Here is a 25,125-nt window from a genome sequence, read left to right as displayed (position 1 = left end):
ACTCTATCACCTGTAGTTTTAAGTGAAGTAATATGACAAATATTATAAAACGAGTGAGTAATTAGAAAAAAAAGCTATTTGAACTGACAAATAATTTTCTAATTTAACATTTGTATATTTACTCATTTTTAAATCATTCACTATACAAAACAAATTAGAAAGTGACGAGTAAACCATACTTCTGATGAATTATTATAAATAATATTTTTCGATGATCGTTAAAAAAAAAAAAAAAAAAGAAAAAAAAGAAAAATGGAGAAAAAATAATTACTTTTTTTTTTACGATTTTGTCTTCATGACTAATATTAGTATGGATTTAATTGATAAAGAAGAAACTTATCATATAATATATAATCAATTATAACCAATCGATCTAAAACAATCTCTCAATCGTAACGTTTAAAAAATTGATTACCAATTAAAAAGGAAGAAAAAATAAAAATGGAAAAAGATTTCAGAACAGCGTCGTCTAATGTTAGAAGAATATCTCTCGTATAAATAAACTAAGAATTTATTGACCGCCATAAAAATAACATCCGTCATCTATGGACAATAAAGCATCGAATTATTATATGCTCATCAGGTGAAATACTGGTTTACGAACTTCGTAATTGAGAATATACTTTACTGATCGTACAATTTTCATCGACTCTCGAAGAATCTATCTGTTATCTTATAAAAGAAAGGATAATTCTAATTCTAAACATTAACAATGTGTAGACTTTAACGTTTCATAATGAATTTTAAATTGCGAATACATTATCATCGTCGGAGTAATCGATTTTTTTACTATCTTTTTTGTTACTACTATGTTTTTTGTTAATGCCAATTTTACGGGATTTTTATCATTCCTTACACCTCTGAATTTCTCTCGCTACGAATTGATATAAAAAAAGATGAGGAAAGAAAAATAAAATCTATCTGATAGCGGCTCGCGACTCCGCCGTATTCTTTTGTCTTCTTTCGCGAACGTTTCATGACTTATAAGTCGAACGTGGCTGAAGCAAACATTAATTGGCGGACATCTTCGTTGCTTCGCTTCGAGTCGGCTTTAATGATCAGCTCGTAAAAATGTTTTCTATTTTTATTTTTTTATGACGCTATAAACACTTCGCCCCGAGAGAAATGCTCGTGCGTACTTTCAACGTTGCATCGCAGCATTTATGCGCCTTTCACCCTTTCTCCCTCCCTCCCTCCCACCCTCTCTCTCTCTCTCTCTCTCTCTCTCTCTTACTTTTTTAAAATAAATATCTACCTATTTCGAAATTAAAGTAGAAATTCAGATTCGGATCTTTTTGGAATATATTATTCGAGTATTATTAATTTTGTACGATAAAAGAGTCGGGAAAGATCAAAAGTTGTACAGCGTGATTATAAAAAAGAAAAAGAAAAAGAAAAAACAAAAAAGAAAAAGAAAAGATAAAAAAGAAATGGGGAAAAAAGTATACCAGGTTATTTGTATCTGACAACGCTCCGGTATTCTTTCTTGATACATTGAATCTTGTTTACTCGCGATATCTACACGAGAAAGAAAGAAAATAAGAAAGTAAAAGAAAAAAAAACTCTAACGCGATGTTCTGCAATAAAGTAGATTTCGTTTTTGCTAAAGTCTCGAGGACGATTCGAAATTCCTCACAGAACATTTAGTTATACTGCGGGCTTGCGACTGCGAATTGCAAACCTTGTGATTATTGCACCTGCGGGAAGACGTGATAGCACATCGGGGCACCGCAACGTCTCATAACTTTACATAAAATTAGTACCTAAAAGCCCTTTGCCTTCATAGGCCCCATCTACCAACCATACCATGACTTAACGCGATGTTATAACGCATTCAAGTTAGTGTATTTAATCGCCTCGCATAACTATTAAATTTCAAATTTAAAGCTCTTTGCAATGTGATGTCAAAATAGATCGATCATTATTGAAACTTGATCAATAAATTAATATTTATATTTGTGAAAGATAAAATCGTAAAAGATATTTATTTCAATGATCATTTGTAAATTATCGTTTCATATTTTATATCGTTAATTTTAAATATTATTTATTAAATATAAATGTTTAAATATAAATAGTAGCATCATAATCAAAAATGAAGATCTACTAAATCTTCATTGTTGATGTACGACAACACGTATTTGGTGATAAGCTCGTCGAGTAGGTACATTTATACTCTCTTACAGATAATGTTCGTAATATTTGCTCTTAGTTTGATATAATCATCATCATATAAAACTTTACTAGAGCGAGCATTCGTCAGTCAGAAAAAAAAGAAACTTTGTATACGTATATGAATGGATAAATCAAACTTCGGTTACAGGTATAAATCGATAAATATAATTGTATTTTCACAAAATATTTGAGTACTAAACTCATAAACGGTGGCCAAAGGTGTGAATTACAGTGAATTTCGGCGTCAATTATTTATGATCCTATATCTTCTGTTTTAATAACGTAATATATTAAGTCATCATTAGCAATTATTACGAATGAATATATCTCTCTATGTTCGTTGAAAGTAACATGATTATCAATAAACAATTGACCTCAATAAAAAAAAAAAAAGTTAGAAATTCGATCATCATTTTCTTTGTTATTTAATATAATTATAATCAAAGAATTTTGGAATTAACTATTCGAAAATAAATGTATGATTTACACATTCATAAACATTGTCACAATGAAATAATAGATAATAAAACAAAGCTATGTCTTTTAGCTTATTTAATTTGAAATTAGAGAAAAAAATATTGACGCATAGCTAGAGACACTTTTTTATTTTAAACTGATGCATTTCGATTAGAGATAATTCGTTCAGCCTAATGAAAAAAAAAAAAAAAAAAAAAAAAAAAAGAAAAGAAAAAGAAAGAAAAAAGACGTGATTAGAAAAAATAAATAAATTGATTAGAATGGAATACTCTTTTTATTAAAAAAATTACTCTCCTCTCTCCCTCTCCCTCTCTCCCTCTCCCTCTCTCTCTCTCTCTCTTTCTCTCTCTTCTCGATAAGTCCTACCGTTCGTGCCGACTGTAACGTCATTGTTCCATTGTTTACAGAGTAGATAAAAAAAGGGAGAGAAATGTTTTAAAAAGAAAAATAAGGGAAAGTATGTACTCCTTACAAGGATAAAGTGATCCTTCCGAAAGGTATACAAAAGAAAAAGCTTTTGAAAATGTCAGAGAAAGTACTGTTGAAAGTACTGTTAATAAAAAATTATACGGATCCTTTAAAGAAATATTTCATGAACGTACGTACGACAGTGGAAGCACATTTGTATGTAAATACTATGTATGAAAGCACATTGTATGTAAGTTCTTTACATGAAAATACATTACAAGTAAATTCATTGTATTGAAGTACATTGTATATACGTTGTATGTAAATACACTCCTTCTTACTTAATTTCCTTTTAAAGGATATTTACTTTGTTGTATGACCATTTGTAAGATCCTTGAAATGGTTACAGCCCATTTTTCGATCTTATCGGTAAATAAAGTTTTGACAATTTTATGACGTTTCAAACAGAAGAAGTTCGGTGTCTTCGAAGTGGTTAAAAAAAAAAAAGGAAAACTCGTAAGGTTTCTTCAATTTCTTTTTCAACAAAGACAACAATGGCACAGAATGTGATAAAGGTAACGGCAAAAAATGGATAGGAAGATAACGAAGAATACTCTGTCGCTTATTTCGAAGGTATTAAGCAGGTAACAGCTAAAGTAACCTGTATTGCATCATCAATAATGAGTGAGACATTCCGATAATTCTTTGCATCAATGTGTGAAGTATCACTCTGTTGTTTTCTCTTTTTTTTTTCAATTTTTTTTTCATTTTTTTATATTTTCGCAAAGCGAAATTATAAAAAATGCGATCGTTCTAAAAACGCGATCAAGAAATATTTTTTCTTTGTAATACATATTGAAAGGGAAAAAAGAGAAACAAAATTCAGGCTTAAAAAGTTCGATATAAGAGACGTCTTAAAAACATTCTATATTTTTATATAGAATGTGTAACGTAAGCAAAAAATAAAATGTTTTTTAGCAATAGCATTCAATAGTATTTTTATATTTTTTTACTAGCACTCAGTAATATTTTTTTATTGTTTTAGTAGCATTCAATAATATTTTTATATTCTGTTAATAGCATTCAGTATTGTTACTTCAGTATTTTTATTTTAGAAATATTTTATTATATATCATATTTTATAAAATACCATGAATAATAAGATTTCATAAATTTTCATAGTAGAAAATTTGTGAAATCTTATTATTTATTATATTTGGTATTTAACATTTAACAAATTTTCTCCGAATTTTTCAAAATGTTTTAAATTAGTCATGCTTAAAATTAGAAAAAAGGTTGTGTCTGTGTAAGTCCAGGTTACCGATTCTGTAGAAAAGCTTAATTCTGTCAGTAAAGATATTAACAAATGTTAAAGTTATTTACCTGAACCTTTTCATATCGCTAACATGAGAAAATTCGTGATGGGGCTGTCCTGAGCGTAGCAAGGGGCTGTAACAAGCGTAGTTTGGGTTGGTCCTTCGGACAACCAACCGGTTCTTACATTTTCAAACAAAACTAATTCTCGCATTGTGGTAGGATATTCGTAACAAAAATGAACAATGAAAGGAAGAGGGAGGGGGGAGGAAGGTAAAAAAAAATAAAAAAAGAAAAAGTGAAACCATTGATTTTAAAAATGGAAGCTGTTCTTCCGTTCCTTCAAATGCTGCAATAATAAAAATAATAAATATTCTTGACGTCTCAACTATTATTTGTATTATCTTACATAAAAATATATTGTATTGAAAAAAAAAAAAAAAGTTAGAAGTTTTTACAAAAATAAATAATTATCCATTTTTTTATCTGTCTAACTATTTATCAATTGTCTATTCAATTATTATTCCTTTTTTGTTTATTCAATTATCCGAATTTTAACTACGAATTTCAATTACGAATATGGTCAAAATTTTGCAAACGAATAAAACATTACTTTTATGATATAATTTTTACAATATCATTTCCATAAAGTATATTCTATTGGCATTTTATTTTATAACAGTAAAAGAATTTGTCATTAGATTTTTATCCGAAAGTAAAAAAGTTAAAAGTTAATTAAATTGATTGCATTTTATACTACTTTATGTCATAAAATATATAATTATTTACTCATTATTTTATAACATATAAGCTGCGAAATGTTACCAGTAAAACTAAAAGAAAATAACATTTTTTAAATACATTTTGTATTTATATTTTATAATATATAAAAATTAATCTTTTCGAAAGAAGGAAAGTATTTATTTAGTATAAGTGTATATATATATATATATAGTGTGTATATATATATATATATATATATATATATATAAAATTTATATTTCACATTTATATTACTTAAACAAAGTGAAAATTACATATAAGAATATAAGAAAGTAGAAGATAATGCTAAGCGAATCTGCAACTAAAGGATGATGAGAGCATGCCAGTAAAACACGATTGATATCATTGAAATAACATTCATTAGGACACCTGAATAACTTACTTTACAATAATCTAAACACATGTTAAAAGTATTAATTGTCACTTATTAAAATATATGATATGTGAAAAATATTTTCGTGTGAAAACATACGAAATAGTATAAATTCTTTCAATTAGACCGAAGAACTAACATCTCTGTAGGAACATGATTATCATTAAATCTGACAGTCATATACTTGCCGTATTTTAATCTTTCGTTTAGTCTATTAACTTATATTTGCTCATTCCAAAACGTCGTCACGTACATATTACAGATAATCGTATTATTACTTTTTTCTTTTTTTTTTTTTTTCTTTATATATGTAATAAGAAATGATAATTTATTACACAAATTCGATAGCATATTTACATAATTTTGTTCCTCCTTCACTCAGAGAAAAAATAATATTAAGAAAATTTACGAATATAACTTATATCTCATCGTTAATTTACTCTTATGACATAGGTCAATGACTTAATTTTGTTTTAATGTTAAAATATGAAAATAAAAATATGTTATCTTATATATGAACTGAATGTTCTACAGAAAATGTTATGCGGTTTTGTGTGTATGAGTGTGCATGTTTGCAGCAATGAAAAATATGAATATGCGTATACTTTCAACACACATGACAGCCATGTAAAAATATTACCTTTAATGATTCGCTGTGTAGATTACATTATTCAATTATATTTATGTACAATTAGAAGGATAACTATTGATTAGTAAAAAACATGTTAAATAAATATCTGTGTATAATTCATCTGAAACAGCATCGTATAAATGCAGATCCATCATTCCTTTGATAATAGTTTAAACATCTAAGCGGGCTTTTCTTCTTAATATATCTAATCTTTACAAATTCAATTATAAAATCCATTTATAAATACTAGTTTTTAAACATTCATTTCAATAATTATGAAATTTTAAATAATTTTTGTAAAAATTGAATAATTTTATGAAATATGCTGCACGTTTTATACTTCATATTAATTTCAATAAAAATTTTGGAATATATAGTGACAAACGAAAATGAGCTTCTATTATACCACGCCGATATAAATATTTTGATTAAAACATTAGTCATCCTTAATCCCTTAGTTACGATAGCAGAATATTTTTAAAAGCAATGCCTTCTCTTTGTGCGATATAAGATATAGCATTTTCTATTATTCTAATAGTTATGAGCATTAATATTATTAACACAGTCTTTCTATTTTCCTTTTTATCGAACACTACCCAACGAAAACCATTCGATTATTTCGTTTGTCAAAATCAATCGACCGAGTGGTAATCGAATACCACCAAGAAATTCATTTTCTTGTAAAGTATCGTGATTCCAAATTGTAGCTTCCAAAGCTCTTTCCTTAATTACATCAAGTGGCATTCGGTATTCGAGCTAAAACAGAAGAACATTTAAAAACAAAAAAAAAAAAAAAAAAAAAAAAAAAAAGAAGAAAAAAACATTAACAATTGCATATTATTTAAATTAATGTTATTACGTGTAATTTACCATTTCCATAAATGAAGGATAACAACTCTTTTTAACAACTTTAGTTTTACGTTTTGTGGCTTTTGTAGGATCGGGCTTGAGATATACTTTCACGTAAGTATTTGGCTCCTGACCATTTGCTACTTTTGGCAAACCTCTAGCATGATAAACCATTACTGATAAAGTCCCACGGGTATAATGAAGTGATAATTTTATTTGTCCACATTGCACGTTCTCTCTGATTTTTTTCTCTGCCCACCAATTACCAACTGGGAAAAGTATATTAATTTAAATTTATTAAATTCATTATTACAAATTCTAAATCAAATAATACATACGTATTAGAATACGCATGGACATTAATGATTATATATGTATATATATATATACCTTTTACTTTACGTAAATGAATATCTGCATTTTGTTGATCTCGTAATAAAGGATGGAAAAATGTATACACCAAATCGCTTTGTGATATTTCTGGAGCCATTTTAAATAAACTTAAGAGAAACTTTTCTATGTCCGCACGTCTTTTATCCGCTACCTGCTTTATATTCGATCGTCCAACGCTTATACCACTTGGTAAGCTAATTAAATTAAACAAAATAATTATATATAAATAATATATTGTCTTCGATATTCAGAAAGAATGTAGAAGAAAGTTTGCACGATGCCGTGGACGATTATTAAAATCTCCAAGAATTTCGATTGATAAGATATAAAAGAATACAAGATAACAATTTTTAGACAATACAGTAATTTACTGTATCTAAAAGAAATGTGTATGTTAAATTAAATTCTCGATTCTACAAAATTAATCATATTCGCAAGTAAGTCATATTTATAATAAAATAATAAATAAAAAAAAAAAAGGATAATAGATAAATATGTGAAAATATTATCGAATGAATCTTAAATAAGTTAAGCATTAAATATAAATGATTGATCGATTATCATAGGTTAAGAGGAAGACCAAAATGGGTTTAAAACGATTTCGTGCTGAATTGATTATAAAAAAAAAATACCACAGTACATCTAATATGGGAACTTATCGTCCAATATCTCATTCAAATTCAATTCAACTTATAGAAAAGAATGGATCAAATAATCCAAAACAACATATGCAAAAAGGTGAACAGAATAAAATTGACATTGAGTCAAGTTCTACAATAATTTCAAAAACAAATTCAGAAATTAAAGGATAAGAATTATAAACAAGAATATATATATTATAATTAATTACCTGGCTACTTTAGCAAGAGGAAAGTGTATACATAATTTTTGATAAAATTCACAAAATTCTTTATATGAGCGAAAAAGATATGTAGGATCTGCTTGACCTTTTCTTTGTATACGTAAAATATACATGTAATACTTTTCTGGATCATATCTTTTTTGATATCCATGTACTTGTACACTTGTTAACTGCCCTTCTTGTTGCATCCTAAGCAAAAATAAGAAATATAAGAATATTGTTTTTCAAATTTATTACATTCCAATTTACATTCCGAATATTTTTTTATAAGAAATTAATCCAGACTTACGTATATGTACGTGGAATAAAAGATAATAATGTTCCATCGTTATGATCTCCAGAAAATCTGAGTTGTGCTAAGTTATGTAAAAAGAAATTAAACTGCGTAAACCAACTCTTCAATGAACTCTCTATCATTCGTGCAAATGTTGCTGCTGCTTCAGGATTAGTTTGTCCTGGAAGCAATGCTTTTTGTACATAACTAACAGCATCCATTGTAACACCAGAGATCCCAGATGAAGTCATCTGTGGAGTTGTATATTCGTTCATCTTTGATTTATTTAACAATTCTTTTATTTCAATATCACTTAATTTTTGTTGTATAATATTTTGTTTATAAAGTTGCATTTTTAATTCCTTTTGCGATAATAAATTTTCCATTGTGAATCAATAATTAATATTAACATGCATACAGTGTGATATTTTTTTCAAAATTCAAATTTTATTAGAATTTATCCATTAATGAAATCACAATTTTTTACATTTTTACAATAGAAACGAACACTACTATTCAACACGTAAGAAATTTGTCCAATGCTTTTTATAATTTAATCGTTCAATTTGTTCTGACTGCGACGTTATAAGGACTCGAACGATAAACGTTAATTAAGTACCAGGCGCAGAATTTAGTACGATAACGGGCCGCTTTCTGATAAAACTTGTGGATAAGTTTTTCCGTTGCGCGGTTTAGTTGTTTTCATAACAAAGCATATAACACGTAAAAAAAACTTGAGAGAGTTTATCATAAATGAAACGCATCGTTTATATGATGAATTGATGAAAATTAAAAACAAATATGCTTTTTCGTTCGTCTACTTAAAATAATAATCTTGTAAATAATAACGATATAAAATTTAACTGTACTTACTAATCCAAAAAGATGTAGGATAAGATTGCCATGTTTACGTACAACATTAAATGCTTGACAACATAAATCTACAAAATGATGAAATTTGGCTGACGGCTTGTCACCACCGTTTATTACATAAGCCATATCAGAAGTTAGAACAAATGGTGTTCGATCTCTAACAAAATAATAAAATCCATGTAATAACTATTGTCATTATTTCTACGATTATTATCTATACCTTTTGAAGTTTCCAAACATTTGAGCATCTCCAAGAAATTTACCGAAATCTATATGAAATAGATGACCAGATGTTTTTAACATAATATTATCATTATGTCTATCACAAATTCCTAAAATGTAAGTAGCAACGCTATAACCAGCGCATGACGCGGTAAAATTTTCTACTGCCCTTTCATATTCTAATTCAGAAGGATTATGCTTTGCTAGCCATTCTGCGATAGGTCGATCTTTAAATGATCCCGTTAAACCAAACTCGACTTGAATTTTTCTAAGTGTTTCTGCATTTGTTACCATTTCTATCATTCCACGTTTGTGACCAGTCGGTACACATGCAAAAGTTACCATTTTTAAATCAAGGCCTTCCTTCAACCACAATTTATCCATAATGCGCATCATTTGTAAAGTCAACATATCTTGCTGCAAATCATCACCAACCTGTGATATATATAATTATTATATTTTTTTCATAATCGATAATATTAGAAAAATATTATTGTATAAATTAAATACCTTAAAGATTGCAGGACATAATACATTATCACAGCTAATGAAATTAATTTTCAATGGAAGTGTAAATGATGGAAAATATGAGCAAATTTGTACATTGATTCCATATACTTGTTTACTAGGAGACAACGGTAAACATGTACCATTATCCTCCATTAATTGACAATGTATATTTTGTAAACCAACTTTGAGTGCATCCATTCGTAATGACTCTTTAGTGGCTTTAATATTTTCTGCAACCTCATTTAAATTCTGAGAAATAATATGTTAGATTATATAATAAATAATGATTATATAAAAGAAAATATCTAACAAAGATACATACCTTAACTAATAATTGTTGAGTAAGAAAACTATTCCTTAAAGCATCTCCTATAACTGCTAGCAATGCTCGCAACATTAATTGTAATCTTCTATGATATCTAGCAGAACTGATACCTTTTTCGTCTTCTGGTACAATTTCTGCAGAATTCTAAAAGACAAATATACTATATTAATTAATACGTTAATGGATTTTTATTATTATGCGAAGTGTGAAAGATATGAGAAAAAAAAAAAAACTAAACCCTTTCATTACCATGAGTGAGTACAAAGGTAGAAACATATTAATATCACGTCACGTGAAATCGCACTCATTGTTTTCTGCTAATAATATCTCGAACAATAATTCTTCCAATTTAAAAAAAGATATAGAAAATTTGGTAGTATTTTTCTCTTTGAATAAAATACATAAATCAACTTGAGTATAGATAATAAATCCAAAGAGAAAATATATTTAAGAAAATATAGTGATTTAGTAAAAGAATTGCAAGAAAAATATCTATAAGTAGATATCATATATTTTAGAATGATTAAAAATAAATTTGTATTTTTTTATGGCCTAATTGAAAATGATATAAAACTTTTTCTCAAGTCTCTTTTTTGTCACATCTTTTAATCCATTTAATTTGATGATTATATCGTTCTATAAATAATTCTTTCATTAAGCTTACATAACAATAAAATAAAATTCTTAAATGGTGTGAATTCGGTGTGCCAATAAACGTAATATCGTGAACAGCGTGATGTAATTACAACACAGACCTCTATATTCTATGAGTGTCATGTGAAATCATATAATAGTACGTGATTTCACATGAAATAACATTAATATCTTAATACGTCTATACCCTAAAAGTCGTTTATCACGAAACTGAGCTGTTTACATATTACAAACGACCAAGGTTATTCAATATATATCATTTATCGAAATAGTAAATATTTCTCAATGTATCGATATTTTGTATTTATATAGAGTGCGTAGAGAACGTATCTGTTGTCACGTTCTCTTATTATCAAAGAAATTCTTATACACGCGAGACTGTCGACACGCAAATTGTACACTTGTGGAATGGAATTTCATTCAGTGATGTTTTAGTGATCAGTTCCGTGATAGTGAAAGGATTAAGAAGAAAATAAATGATACATGATGACGACATTCCAACCTGTACCTGGGGACTTTGTCCTGGTAATGCTTGTGTTAGTAACCAATAAATATGATGAGCTACTCTTGGTGATATCAAAGCACGTTCCAATAAAAATTTAGCCAAAGGAGAAGCTTCGTATGTTTCATGTTTCAATGCTTGCAACAATTGTGGTAAGTAATCTACGAGCTCATCATTACTTAATTCTCTGATCCATCCAACAGCCATTTCTCGTACCTTCATATCTGGAAAACTAAAGAAAATATTAATCCCTTGTGCACATTGAACGTTTTTGTTTTTATTTTTATTTCTTTTTTTACATTGTCGATCAGCGATACTTACATATTTTTATAGTGAAGCTTTTAAAAAAGAAAAATTTGTCCTCACAGCAAAGTCAATGAAATGTAAGAAATTAATAATACAACAATGTAACTTACCATGGCAAAAGTAATTGTAAAGCTTGTACAGGTGGTAAAGGACTCCAAACTCTAAGAGATGCATGCAAATCTGGCAAACATGCCCAATCCCAACTATGTGCAGCTAATAATACTTTAGGTAAAGCTTCTGGTTTGTCGTGTAAATAATGTCTTTTCTCCCACAATATTTCTCTTTCATCTATAGGAGGCCTAAAGTTATAAAAATAGAATTTTAATCAAATCTAATATTCTCATAATTTAAATATTCAGATATCAATACCTTGAAAATGTATCTTGCTGCGTAATATCCAATAATAATTCCTGCGTATTTTGATCCAATGAATTAAAATCCAATGATTCAACATCGTGATCTCTTAATTCTGTTGGAAATAAAACATTTCCTCCATAATCTGGTAATTCCAATCCTATAATAGGATGTGTATCACTATGAGGATGAGTCCCGGGTGCTGGTGCAGGACCTAATCTTTTATCCGCGATAGCAGGCCAAAGAGATAAAAAGAAACTTCCTTGGCTCATAATACTAAAACGATATTAAAAAAATATATATAATTATAACAAAGAGCAACATATAGATTTAAATCACACGATATATATTGTCACTTGAGATTTTATATTTATTTACCCATCATAGTTAAAAAATTGTATAGCAGCCCAACCAAGTTCTTCTTTTCTCATAGCACCTTCTGATACGGAATTTGATTCATGTTCAGTTGGTTGTAAAGTACGTCCATAAAGAACTAATACTAGCCTAGCTTCTCTTGGAACTTGACATACACTGGTCCCACGGAATTCCAACCTAAATTAATATTAAACAATACAATAATAATTTTATAAAAAAAAAAAATTGTTAAATATATTATAATACCCAATGCATTACTTACCAAGAGTTAAATAAAATTCTCGGATAAAAACTCAAGCTTACTGTTGTAGGTTCTGATAAAACAGGATTACCAACAGGTCTTGTACCATGAAATATTTGAGCTGCAATAATGTAATCATCATGTTTCCAATTTCCTGGTAATCTATGTAATGATCCAACTCGTACAAGTACAGTATCTATAACTTCCGAAGATACTAGCCTATCTATTAAATTGTAAATAAATAAATATAGTCACATATATATAATTTGTTATATAAATTAGCTATAAAAATAAAAGACTTGTCTTTACTTGTAGAATTTTCTCCTCTACTATTCAATTGAAAATCAACTTTAAAAGCATGACAATAAGTTTCTACAAGATCTTGAATTGCATCGCGAATTTTATGGCAATGGGAGGTAATCACATCAGGAAACTTTGTTCTTAACGTTACAACCGAATAATCTCCATCTTCATGTACAATTTCAGGTTTCTTGCACTCTATGTTCGTAGTATGAACTTGTGGCAAAAATTGACAGCAAGCATTTACGAAATTATCTACTGCTTCTGTGATTTCGAAAGTTTCAATGTTTCCCATCAGAGCAGAAACTGCCTTTACAGCTTGAATTACACCTTGAGGTTTGAGTTGAGGTAGTAGACCAGAACCATGATTTGTTCTTGCTAATTGCATCGCAGTATTTTCTACACGCTCCATTTCTTTTTCTACCGTTTCTGCGATATAAAAAGAAAGTATTTTAATTATTATTATTATAATTAGATATCAATTCAATTCATTAAAATTGTTTTAAAGTATACCTAATAAGATAAGCAATGTATCATAAGAAATTGGTTGTAATGGTTCATTAGGTAGTATATCTTCTAATTTAAGACATTGATCTTGATTATCATCTTGAAGCTAAAAATAAAGTAAAAATTATAGTTTGTATAAAAAGTATTAGTTAGTAAATTAATTAATAAAAGTTAAAGTATTTACTGTGCGAGCTATAGATTTTTTGATTTGTGCCCTTGTCATAATAGCTAATTCAATGTCTTTCTCCAATTTAATACATTGATGAATATATTCATATTGTGCTAATGTTGTATTAGGAGCTAAATATTCTGCTAAGCCCCAAACTCTTAAACAATACTTCTCTACATTTACTGTATCTTCATCCTCCAAAGAACAAGCTACATTTAAAATAACATGTTCAACGCTACAATTCACTGCAAAAACATATTTCAATTAAAACTTCATTATAATGTTTAAAGAATGTTTACGTTTTATAAATATCACGAAAATGAACGTACCATTACAAGTAAATGAAATGGACGGAATAGAATCTTTATCGTTATCTGACAATTGTGGATGCACAACTAATTTTATACTTGTGCCTTCAGGATATAAATTTTCCATTGTTGGACTTATTACGTGACCAATATTTGTACTAGGGTTGTTAAATGGATATTCTCCTATATAAATTAAATTAATTAATTTATGATTAACATAGAATGGAAAATCGTTCTTCTTCTTACGAACCTCGCACCGATTTAACCATTTGATGAAAAGCACTTAGATCACCATCATTACTGGATGGTCTAGTTTTTATTACCGTTACGTTTTCATATAAACGAGATTGTTTTTTCTGCTGCAAAAGATATTGCAACAATATCAAAATTAAAAATATAACAATCATATATATATATATATAACTTACACGGCGGTCCAAGGATGTTCTCCTTCTTTCAATAGTATTCCATGCAGATGAATTTCTTGGTGGCAGTGGTGGAGGTGCAGCTGGAGAAACAGCTTGAGATTTGCCTGACTTTTCTACTGCTACATATACTGGATCTGAATTTACACTCTCATTTGTGCTATACATGTAGTCAAAAGGATCAAAAGGATCATATACAGATCCACTAATTTGAGATTGAATATCTAAACAAAAAAAGAATATATATATATATATATTTAAATAACACATTAATATAAAGAAATGAATTTTAACCAATATAAAATTAATAGCGTACCATCCTTAATATCCTTTGTGTATTCACTGTTGTCATCAGTCTTAACAAGTAAAGGATCAAATGCTTCTAATACACTGACTCTAACATTTGTTTTATCCTCTATTTCTTCACAAGTATTCAAATCTATAAGATTACTATTTGGTTTTTTTTCTATCACTTTCAATACATTTAACTGTTCATCTGCACAAAATGTAGGTACTAACATATTACAGGCAGCTGGTGCTGAAATGCCAGGTCTGTAATTCAAAGGCAAGGGAGGAATCTGAAATAAACAATATATTTCATTATGTATACATATGTAATAATAATACCTAATTATTCCAATTTTCTTTCATCTATTTTTATTCCCATAATTCAGTATATCACTTATTAAATACTTATAATTCAAATACAACTAATTTTTAATATTCAATATTATGTATAATAATTATGTATATACATAATTTAACAATTCAACCTTTTAACATACAAATGGATGTACCTGTGGAGATAAATAATTTTTAAAAGCAAAGAAATTCCATGCAGGCTGTAATAAAAATAATATATTAAATATTTACTATTCTACTAAGAAGCTACCAAAATATATACGGATATATGTAATATAAATAGTATACATATAAACATACACACACACACACACACACACACACACACACACACAGATTTATATAAATAGATTAAGAAAAATATGAAAACATATTACTTGCCTGTGGTGTTATATCAGGTACATTGCTATTGCTACTACTGGCCCTTGACAGAATAGGACTAATTCCTGGTGTTCCAGGTGTACAAGGTGCAGTAGAAGATCTAGGCCCAGGCGAAAGTGAATGATATCTAAAATCTCGAGATTGATAAGATCCTACAGAACTATTACTTCTTGAAATCCTTGCTTGCTTTTTTAATAAGGCAGGATGAGTTTCCCACTTTGGTTCTATTGGCGTTTTCCTATTTATATAAATATATTACATAATCATAGATCATTTTAATAACATCTGTAAATTTCAAAACAAATATGCTGCATCTTACGGAGGTGGTGGAGGTGGCGTACAATATTCTGATAAACTATCCTGCTTGATAGGGCTTGTAAAATTAATTAAATCAATAGATGTTTCCTGGCTGGATGTAGCGGTTGTTGAATTTCTCCTACATGGAATTGATGGTGGTGGAGCCAATAGCGCAGCATTTTTCGATTGATTTTTATTAAAAGATCCAGGACGTGGACGACTTCTAAATTGTAATCTATTAATAACCATAATTAATTAATTTTAAATATTATACTATGTCCAAAGTAAAAAATGCTACTTACTTATCACCTTGCAAAGCACCATCTGTCGTTGTTGAGCCACTACTTCTATCATGTGAATTATTTTGTGATCGATATGATTGCTGTATATTATTATATTCTAAGCGTTGCTTTTGTAACTTAAATTTTTCTAAAGCTAAACTCTCTAAGCTTAATGCTTGAGCACGTTCCAAATCTTCTTGAAATTGACGTTCATAGTCTATCACCGAAGATCCCTGCGTGTGTATATTTCTATTGCAGTTTGACATCTATAAATAAGATATGAAATTATTAAAAACAATGACAAATAAAATTCATGATAATAAGTTTATAAAGTTTAATATAAATAACATGATGAAGCAACGTTTAGAATTATGAACAGTTAATAAAGAAAATTTAAGGTATAACCTATAAATAAAATCAAAATGATATTCATTTTATATTAAATAATAATAATTTTATATGAAAATAGATTATTCGATTATTATCGTTTACAATGTTATCAAAGAATTAATATAGTAAACAAACCTGCTTTCTATATTATACTATATCTAGAAGTTATAATTCAAAGAAAAGATAACCTTATAAAAACGAAGAAAGAGAATAATGTTTACGTTAGTGGATGGAATGCTGGTTGTGATAAAGTCGATGTGCTCACCGATACACTTCCAAAGAAGTATCAGTATTAGTGCGTTTAAATGTCCTTATCGTGTTCCGGACTAATGCTCTCCCGCAAAAGGAAGAGACGTAAAAGAATTAGAAAGAGTGCGTCTAAATGATTGTTAGATACAAAGATATTTCATTGATTGCTCACCGTGGCATTATTTTTATTGCAGTTTTATTGACAGATGTTAGGACGAAAAGAACGTAATAGCTTTTTAAAAACGGGCAAAGAAAATATATATTCGAAGGTTGAAACACCGTTATGATCGGGGACGTGACATCTCGTATATTTCTTTCTTCCTCTTCCCCTCTATAAACTCTCACGTCTTCCACGATGTCGTTGTCGCGTTTCGTCGGGCGCTATACGTTCACGTCGCCTTTTACGACTTTCCTGTCTTTTCTTTTCTCCTTCTTCTTTCACGACGAAGGAAAAGAATGTACCTACTTGAAGTTTGTTGTAGAAGGTAAGGATAATGATGAGGAAGTCGACGACGACGACGACGACGACGACGACGATAGGAGAAATGCGTGTAAACGCCGCATAACCAACACTATCATCACGTTACCGTACTTGTACATCGTGCGTTGGTGGCGACTGGTAGCGGCCGCCGACACGCCGACGCTTTAATAAAACTCGATCGGATGTGCGGCTTTGTAATTGAAAGAGTCTCAAAGCGACTCCATGACGCGCGAACGTAATAGTTTCCGGAGCGTTGAGCGATCAGCTGCTGGATCTCATTGCTTCTCTCACTCTTTAGATTCATTTCTCTCTCTCTCTCTCTCTCTCTCTCTCTCTGTCTCTCTTTCTCTCTCTTTCACCCTTTTCTCTCTCTCTCTGTCTCTCTATCGATCTCTATCTCTTTCTCCTATTATCACCCTTTTTTTGTTCCTTTCACATACTCATCTTTCCTTTCCGTTCGATATTAGAGATCATTATTCGCATAAGCGTATCGATTGAACTTTGACAAACTTTTACGAATTAAAAATCCACCTAAAAAGAATTTCTATGATTTTATTTATTTTTTTGTTTTCCTTGTCTTTCACGTAAAGGGGGAGAAAAAAAGAGGATTTAAAACGTAAATGTAACTTGTGTTCTTTTTTTTTTTTTTTTTTTTTTTTTTTTTGAAAGATTACCTCAATTCACGATCTTATTTGTTTTCAACTTATCTTGTACGCTTAATTTTATTAGATCATTCATGTTTCTAATTTTTTTTTCCTTTATATATCTTTATTTTATAGACAACTTACGAATGAGAGCTTGTTAATGAATTTATTTCTGTTTCTCTCACGAGAATATTTTCATTGAATTGATCATCGTATCAATTGGTTTATGAAATAAATTATTTTCTATAATTAAGATTGTTTCATTATGGATATACATTCATTCATTCAATTTCAATGTATTTTTTGTGATAAAGGAAACAAAAAGAAAAAAAGAAAAATGAACACTTATATAATTTATTATTACTTTTTATTTAATTAATAGAGATGTATGATAAATAATGGGGTAATACAGTAATTGCAATTGCATAGAAAATCTTTCGAAAGGACTTGACTTTTGTAAAATGATCAAAGCCGTTATTATTGCAAAAAAAAAAAAAAAAAAAATAGAAAACGTATAAAAATAAAAGAACGTGTATTTTCTTATCTATTCTATTTAAAGATCTTTATCAATTATATTTTTAATTTTAATAATACCAAGTAAAATTTCAAGTATATCAGTCTATTTCTATATGGAGAATGACTTAGAAATTTAGCAAAGTGCGATGATCTTTATAAAAAACAAAAAAAAAAAAAAAAAAAAAAAAGAAAATGATAAATAAATAAAAAAAAAAAAAGAAAAAAACAAAGAACGTTAAGTACATTAAATTCTAATGATTGAAAATATTTTAAGAATTGTCAGATTCTGAAGTAATAATATTAAGCCAAAATCCATCTTCGCTCGTCGTAACAAGGCTTCGCCTGCTGAATTTAATAGGATGAACCGTTTTATTGGAAACCTGAACCGCATGACTTCTCAAGAAGGAAATTATTCCAATTTTAATTTGCAGCAGTGCGAATCGGATTCCTGAGAAATAAAAAGAAATAAAAATAGTAATATAGTTAAATATGAGTACGTCAACATGCATCGTAAATCTATCATATTACGAAACGTAATAATATATTATCATAATAAATATTATTCCAGGATATATTTATACGATTATTTACCTATTGAAGATGATAAATATGTTATCGACGAAAATAAGGTTATTATGAAATTATCGAGAGAAAAAAATATACTATCGGATCACTCTAATAACTCTAGAGCCGCTTGTTTTAATAATTACTACTATAAAAACAATGATAAGCCTTATCTTCGTACGGGCTTTGTGGCAGTGTAAATATCGATGACGTAAGTTTCGATTAAGAATCTTGTGGTATGCAAAATTCCAAGGATATAATTGGATTAACGATAGCATTTTTTCATACCAACGAAATATTCATCAAATAGCAATTACTTTGTGTTTTACACGGCAACCGATAAATACAATAAAACCATTGAACTAACCATAACAAAGAATAATTAATACCCTCGTAAATATAATCTCCGTAACGAAAATTTATATCCTCATTACATTTTCTTTTATTATCCGAAAAAAAGTAATTATATTTTAAGAGCACCTATACAAGCGCGTGGCCCTTCTCCAAAAGGAAGATAAGTATATGGATGTCTCGTTCGTTTGTTATCATCCATAAATCTGTCAGGATTAAATGCCTCAGGATCTGGATAATGATCCGGATCATGATGGAGACCGTAAATTGGTATGACAACTCGCATTCCAGCTGGTAGTTCGACGTTGCTTCCAGGTATTTGATATTTGTATTCGCATCTTCGAGAGAGTAACGGAGCTGGTGGATATTTTCTGAGAGTTTCTGTAGGGAAAAAATTAGTAAAAAGAAAAAAAGAAAAAAACAGGAAGTAAATACTTCTTTCTTTTTTTTCCTTTTTTTTTTTTTTTTTTTTTTTAAGCTCGAACAAAGCTAATGAACTCACCTAATATCACCAAGTCGAGATATTTCATATCCTGAACGGCATCGTAAGTTAATTTCCCATCTCGTTTCGTTATGGAGTCGTTGATATCTCGCCTAGTCTTCTCCTGAATTTCTTCATTTAATGCCAATTCGTGCAGACAGAACGCTATTGTGTTGGACGAAGTTTCGTAACCGGCCGCGAAGAAAACGAAGGCCTGGGCCGCGATGGAATTTTCATCGAGCTCTGGAAATGATACGTTTGAAAGTAGGTCATGATAACTTCGTTTCGACGTGAAAAATCCGCTGATTTTTCATAACTTACACCGAGAAACGCTTGATCAGCTTAGAGAAAACGAGGTTTTATCGTTGTTATGTATTTACCAAATATGGTCCGAGTTCTCTCATATTCTTTTCTTTTTTTTTTTTTTTTCCTTTTCTTTTTACATAGTGCGATACGTCTGCGACGCGATAGAAAACAAATAAAATTATAGGACGGATTATTTTACTGGCGCTTATTTTAACAGCATTTCTTCGACGGAAATTGTAAGAGAGTAATTTACATAACCTAAGGTCGACTTCTTATCAAACGTTCGGTATGAATAAAACACTACGAAAAGAGCTTCGTAATACTCCTTACACGGCATGATACACGACGCGTCCAATCTCGGTCCGCCCCCTTCTAGAAGAACCGCATTTTTCTAGTCGTTTTGAGGCCTTATGTTTTTTTTCTTTTTTTTTTTTTTTTTTTCTTTCTTTCTTTCGATGGAACGCGCAGCACAGAACTACGAACTCCTTTGGTATATTTCCTTTATTATCGAACGTATCTTTATAAAAATAGCAAAGTCATTTATAGACATGGAATATTCTTGTGCAATTTATTCGACAATATATGTTTAATATCCAATGGAATTCGAAGAACGTGATAAATATTTACAAGGAAAGAGCACTGGTTCGTGACTCGATTAAATTAGTTAGTATTAAGCCGAGAGAAGAGTATTTAACACGTTGCTAAAAGTAATAAAGAGTAATAATGAACAGAGAAATGTTTATCGTCAATGAACCATAACAATTTAATCGAAAATATTCAAATTTCTCTCGTTCCTTGATTGCTTCAACGATTGTGATTATAATATTATATGCCTGTTATAATCTCAATTGGTTTTTTTTTCTCGAGAACGAACTACAATAAACGATTTCACGCCTTTCAATCGTTTTTTATAAGCTATCAATGACACAATTCTATAGTTAATAATGAACAGCTATAATGTTCAAAGCCATTAAAATTATTGTTCTCTGTAAATAAAATGCGAAATAACGGATATCATATAGAGCACGTCGTTACGATTGTTCAAACAAAATAATAACATTAAATTCTTTTATGGTCATTGCTTTTACCAATTTCCTTTGCGGCTTGAACGTCCTCTTCGTTCAATGCTTGCGATATCGATCCTATGTCGTTTTCCAAGCTTCCTTTGTTCTTCAGTTCCACTAAAAGATCCATAAAATCGTGTCTCCTTTGGTCGCAGCTCTCTCGTTGCTTGATCATCTGCGACACGACGTTCTTGAAAAACATAGTAACCTCAGGATCGATGACCTGAACGCCTAGAAACTTATAGATCTTAGGCATGGCTGTACGAAGCATCCTCCACAACGTCGCTTTGTAACTTGGCCTTGAGAGTTTCTTTGCAGCCCTATGGAATTCGGAGTCTTCATCGGTCAAAGCATTTATTTGTATGCCGAAAGCACAACTACCAATGACGTCGATCGTAAATTTTGCTGCTAGCTCACGAACCTCCACAGCTGTTTTTCCTTCGGAAGCTTTATTGATGAGTTTTCGAAATTCTTCGGAACACTCGGCTAATAAATAAAACATTCGTTTTAGTTTGCCCGAGGAAAAAGTTGGCGTTAACTTAGACCTCAGACCCTTCCACTTTCTTCCTTCCAAATTGAAAAGATGTCCTGACAATGGATCCTGGAAATATTTATTTTTATATTTTTTGAAATATTTACTTTTAATTTGATGTCGTTCTTTTTTTCCTTTCTTTTTTCTTTTTTTTTTATACGTCAAAACGTCCACCATTTCATGTACGAAATGAAATACAATGGTAATTTATTATCATTAGTGAAAGCTATAAAATGTGAAAATGATAATAAAAATTTATATTGATAAATCTTAATACGTATTTTATTGCCGGCTTAAAACCATAAAGTTTCTATTACCTGGGAATTATTAGTTGGTATGCCACGGTTTCCAAAACAAACGAAATCCTTAACGCAAATGCTCTTGACAAGATCAGGATCCCTTAGTATTAAAATCGGTGATCTAACACGAAAAACCCCAAAGAATCTTTCGTTCTTGAACCACTCGTACATTTCCTTCACTCCTTCTGGCTGAGATTTTCGAAATAATAACAAGGATCCAAAATTACCGACCAAAACGGTTGGTTTCTTGAATGGTACACAAAGGTTTTCCCAATAATTAAAAGTCGCCGTAAAATAAAAGTACAAAATGCCGAAAAATAGGCCAGTTAAAAGGAAAGGATCTAAAAGTTGTTTTAATAGCTCCAACATCTTTACTATCTTTGTTTCTTTGATGTCGATTAAACGTTTTTATTTACTTGCAAAACAATATATATATATATATATATGTATGTGTGTGTGTGTGTGTGTTTCGTAAAACTTTTTTTCGATTCGTTATGAAAGTTCGTTGTCTACGTAATCTCGTTTAATAGAATAAGAATGCTCGATTGCACTTTTTGCATTCCAACAACATACGAATATGCAAACGTATTTGGATTGGTGGAAAAAAATTTTACGAAGTGGCCGGTGGGTAAGTCGTTGACTCGTTTGTCGTTGAGAGCCACGCGCTTACTTGCGTACATTCACTTTTAATGAGTGATGATATATTGATCTGACACTCTTCTCATAGAAACGTTTATAATCGATCCGACCGCACATGATACTGTGGTTTAAATTACGAGTTATCTTAAATATCGATAGAATAGACGTATACGATGTATAAACGCGTATAAACATTTACAAAAGAGACAAAAGAAAAGTTTATCGATATACGATTCTCTTTGTAAGAAAGAGTAAAATATACTTCTCGCGTTTAATCAATTCGTATCGTTCTTATCACATACGAATGAACGAGAATTGATCAGAGCTCTTTCATCGTTTTGATTACATCCTTTGCGTGTCTATTGCTCATATTTAAGAAAAAGATTTTACAAACAGTAAGATATATAACTAACTCCTTTTCCACGATATATATGAAGAACCTTCTAAAGTGAATGATCGATGAAAACTTTCATGTTAGATCGTGTAGAATATGTGCGACCTAGATACATCTCTCTTCTATCCTTTTTCATCTACGTTCATTAACTTCTTTTGATATTTTTTCCCCTTTCCTTCAATTATTATCTATTTCATAATTATCTCGATATCGAATGAAAATCAATGAACTTTCACTTTTCTTCTAGGATCGAACGATCCATTCGATCAATCGAACGATGCAATTTCTAGTATTCACGATTGAATTATTACGCGCGTAAACAACTTCATCCACGTCGTTTATGCACTTTGATGATGCACCGCGTTACGATGAATCTTCGTCATTGTCAAGTGAAGTGATAACGAAGAAGAGGGAGCTAAAGAGAATCGGAGAAGGAAGAACGGAGTATGAGATTAGAAAAGGATGAAGAGAAACGTTGTTGCGTTATACGTTTGACGCGTGCGCCTCGCCGCGAAAGAGACTGACCTCCCACCGGTGTCGACTGGTAGTCATGAACGAACGCGCACGCATTTATAGAGACCTTGTGTGTCTGCAGAAGAGAGCAACGAAGCCTCTTGACGTACTCTTTCTGAGCCTATGCGTGGCCAACAACGCGACTACGAAACCATCACCTCATTCGCTTATCTCTGACGAAGTCTTTTGAATTCTTTCTCCCCTCTTATTCTCTCTCACTCTCTCTATCTCTCTCTCTCTCTTATTCGTTCTTCTTCTCTTTTTTTTTTTTTTCATCTAATCAACCAATAGCATATTCGGTCAACATACTTAAATAGACGCCACTATTTCTTCTTCCGTTTTCGTTCTTATACGTGAGAAGATCTGAAAAATCTTACGGATGTTTATATTTTCGAGCCAAGAATATGATGATGTGTACTTTATACTTTTGAAATAATGTAAACTCAAGTGCAAGGTATACTACGGAGTAATACTAATTGTTCAATAACGATATCATTTAACGGTGGAATGAATTTAATTGAGTTTAATTAGATACGTTGTTTTTTTCTTTTTTTTTTTTTTTTTTTTAATGAAATTAAACTATCAGTGATTTTTGTTATTCTTTTCTTTTTCTTTTTTTCCCCACTTCACTTTTTTACACCTTATAAGATTATCACTTTGCTCTTGGACGCAAAAATAAGGTCAGGCCGAAAGTTCTTCTAATGATTTTAAGTATCAATTACTCTTTTTCAAGTCCTTTCTAAACTTACAATCTGAGAAAAATTTGTCTAAGAAATCCGAAAAAGAGTATGCTGAACTTTTGGTTCACTTAAAAACTTTTCCTTTAGTATATATATATAAAACGTTAATTACAGTTAGTTGAGTTAAACGATGATGGATCTATGTTTCTCCATTTTTTTTTTCTTTTGTTATATAAATCGTCAAGATGTTACGACGACATGTTTCATTTCTAAAACATGTGTTGTAAAAAAAAAAAAAAAAAAAAAAAAAAGAAAAAAAATAAAAGAAAATAAAAATAAATATCTTTCGTAGGAAATGTAAATAACAAGCAAGTTGAAGAAGAGAGTACCTTGAATGCGAGGTTGTCTCGTTAATCAGAGGAAACGTGATCTTTCTTAAATGAAAATAGATCTTCCTTTCGGTGATCCTTTACGACGTTGATAGCTATGTATGTATATATATATATAGCTATAGCACGAATCTCTCGATGAAAACAGATGGTGGAAGTCTGCAATGTTAGTTCTCGGTCTGCCTTATCGCATCTTTTTCCGTTAACCATCTATTTTATTCGTTTTAGATATAACAGAGTAAAACAAGGACAATCGGTTGGTTTAATATCGTGTTGTTGCAATTTCAATAAATAAACAATCAATTCGCTTGTTTTTTAATTGCAAGTCGACCTATAAAAAATAATTGATTGTAAAGAATCTCTAAATTATTTATAATGGAAAATTTTTTGGCATGATCTATCATATCTCTTTTTGTCGTCAT

At 30.0% G+C, this 25,125-nt stretch overlaps 2 protein-coding genes across 6 annotated transcripts; both read right to left on the bottom strand.

Annotated features, from left to right (window-relative positions):
- Positions 1–5,882: 5,882 nt before the first annotated feature.
- On the bottom strand, positions 5,883–17,616 carry Pi3K68D (phosphatidylinositol-4-phosphate 3-kinase catalytic subunit Pi3K68D). 5 transcript variants are annotated; one of them, XM_035878123.2, is made up of 25 exons: positions 17,023–17,616; positions 16,233–16,477; positions 15,953–16,165; positions 15,634–15,871; positions 14,927–15,188; positions 14,614–14,834; positions 14,436–14,541; positions 14,207–14,368; positions 13,893–14,122; positions 13,715–13,814; positions 13,211–13,630; positions 12,923–13,124; positions 12,664–12,837; positions 12,301–12,561; positions 12,042–12,230; positions 11,632–11,857; positions 10,467–10,613; positions 10,145–10,393; positions 9,633–10,069; positions 9,413–9,569; positions 8,555–8,790; positions 8,254–8,454; positions 7,401–7,597; positions 7,032–7,279; positions 5,883–6,917 (listed from the first exon to the last, which is right to left on the bottom strand). In XM_035878123.2, the coding sequence occupies exons 2-25, from the start codon at positions 16,475–16,477 to the stop codon at positions 6,744–6,746; spliced, it is 5,295 nt and encodes a 1,764-aa protein (XP_035734016.1). In that variant the 5' UTR covers positions 17,023–17,616; the 3' UTR covers positions 5,883–6,743. The 5 variants fall into 5 exon arrangements, with proteins under 5 accessions (XP_035734016.1, XP_035734012.1, XP_035734014.1 ...); XM_035878119.2 differs by having other exon boundaries at positions 14,436–14,544; positions 17,023–17,615; XM_035878121.2 differs by lacking the exon at positions 17,023–17,616 and adding an exon at positions 16,867–16,889 and having other exon boundaries at positions 14,436–14,544.
- Positions 17,617–18,479: 863 nt separating this feature from the next.
- LOC118446918 (cytochrome P450 6B5) lies at positions 18,480–23,769 on the bottom strand. The gene is made up of 5 exons (XM_035878126.2): positions 22,107–23,769; positions 21,282–21,858; positions 19,909–20,130; positions 19,536–19,787; positions 18,480–18,939 (listed from the first exon to the last, which is right to left on the bottom strand). Exons 1-5 carry the CDS (start codon positions 22,455–22,457, stop codon positions 18,761–18,763), a joined length of 1,581 nt encoding a protein of 526 aa, XP_035734019.1. The 5' UTR covers positions 22,458–23,769; the 3' UTR covers positions 18,480–18,760.
- Positions 23,770–25,125: the final 1,356 nt, after the last annotated feature.

This window comes from Vespa mandarinia, chromosome 3 (genome assembly GCF_050613455.1).
Source record: "Vespa mandarinia isolate Hongniang chromosome 3, ASM5061345v1, whole genome shotgun sequence".
NCBI classification, from domain to species: domain Eukaryota; kingdom Metazoa; phylum Arthropoda; class Insecta; order Hymenoptera; family Vespidae; genus Vespa; species Vespa mandarinia.
The sequence above is the reverse complement of the archived record's forward strand: the minus strand, read 5'-3'. Positions and strand labels throughout refer to the sequence as shown.

Excerpts from the sequence above, each read along its gene's own strand:
- Pi3K68D (XM_035878119.2), bottom strand. The coding sequence starts at position 16,477 with ATGTCAAACTGCAATAGAAATATACACACGCAGGGATCTTCGGTGATA. Across the intron at positions 13,125-13,210 it reads TAGAGGAGAAAATTCTACAA|ATAGGCTAGTATCTTCGGAA; the intron begins GTAAAGACAAGT and ends ACAATTTAATAG. Across the intron at positions 9,570-9,632 it reads ATGTTTGGAAACTTCAAAAG|AGATCGAACACCATTTGTTC; the intron begins GTATAGATAATA and ends TTATTTTGTTAG.
- LOC118446918 (XM_035878126.2), bottom strand. The coding sequence starts at position 22,457 with ATGTTGGAGCTATTAAAACAACTTTTAGATCCTTTCCTTTTAACTGGC. Across the intron at positions 19,788-19,908 it reads TCTCGACTTGGTGATATTAG|AAACTCTCAGAAAATATCCA; the intron begins GTGAGTTCATTA and ends TTTTCCCTACAG. Across the intron at positions 18,940-19,535 it reads AGGGCCACGCGCTTGTATAG|GAATCCGATTCGCACTGCTG; the intron begins GTGCTCTTAAAA and ends TTTATTTCTCAG.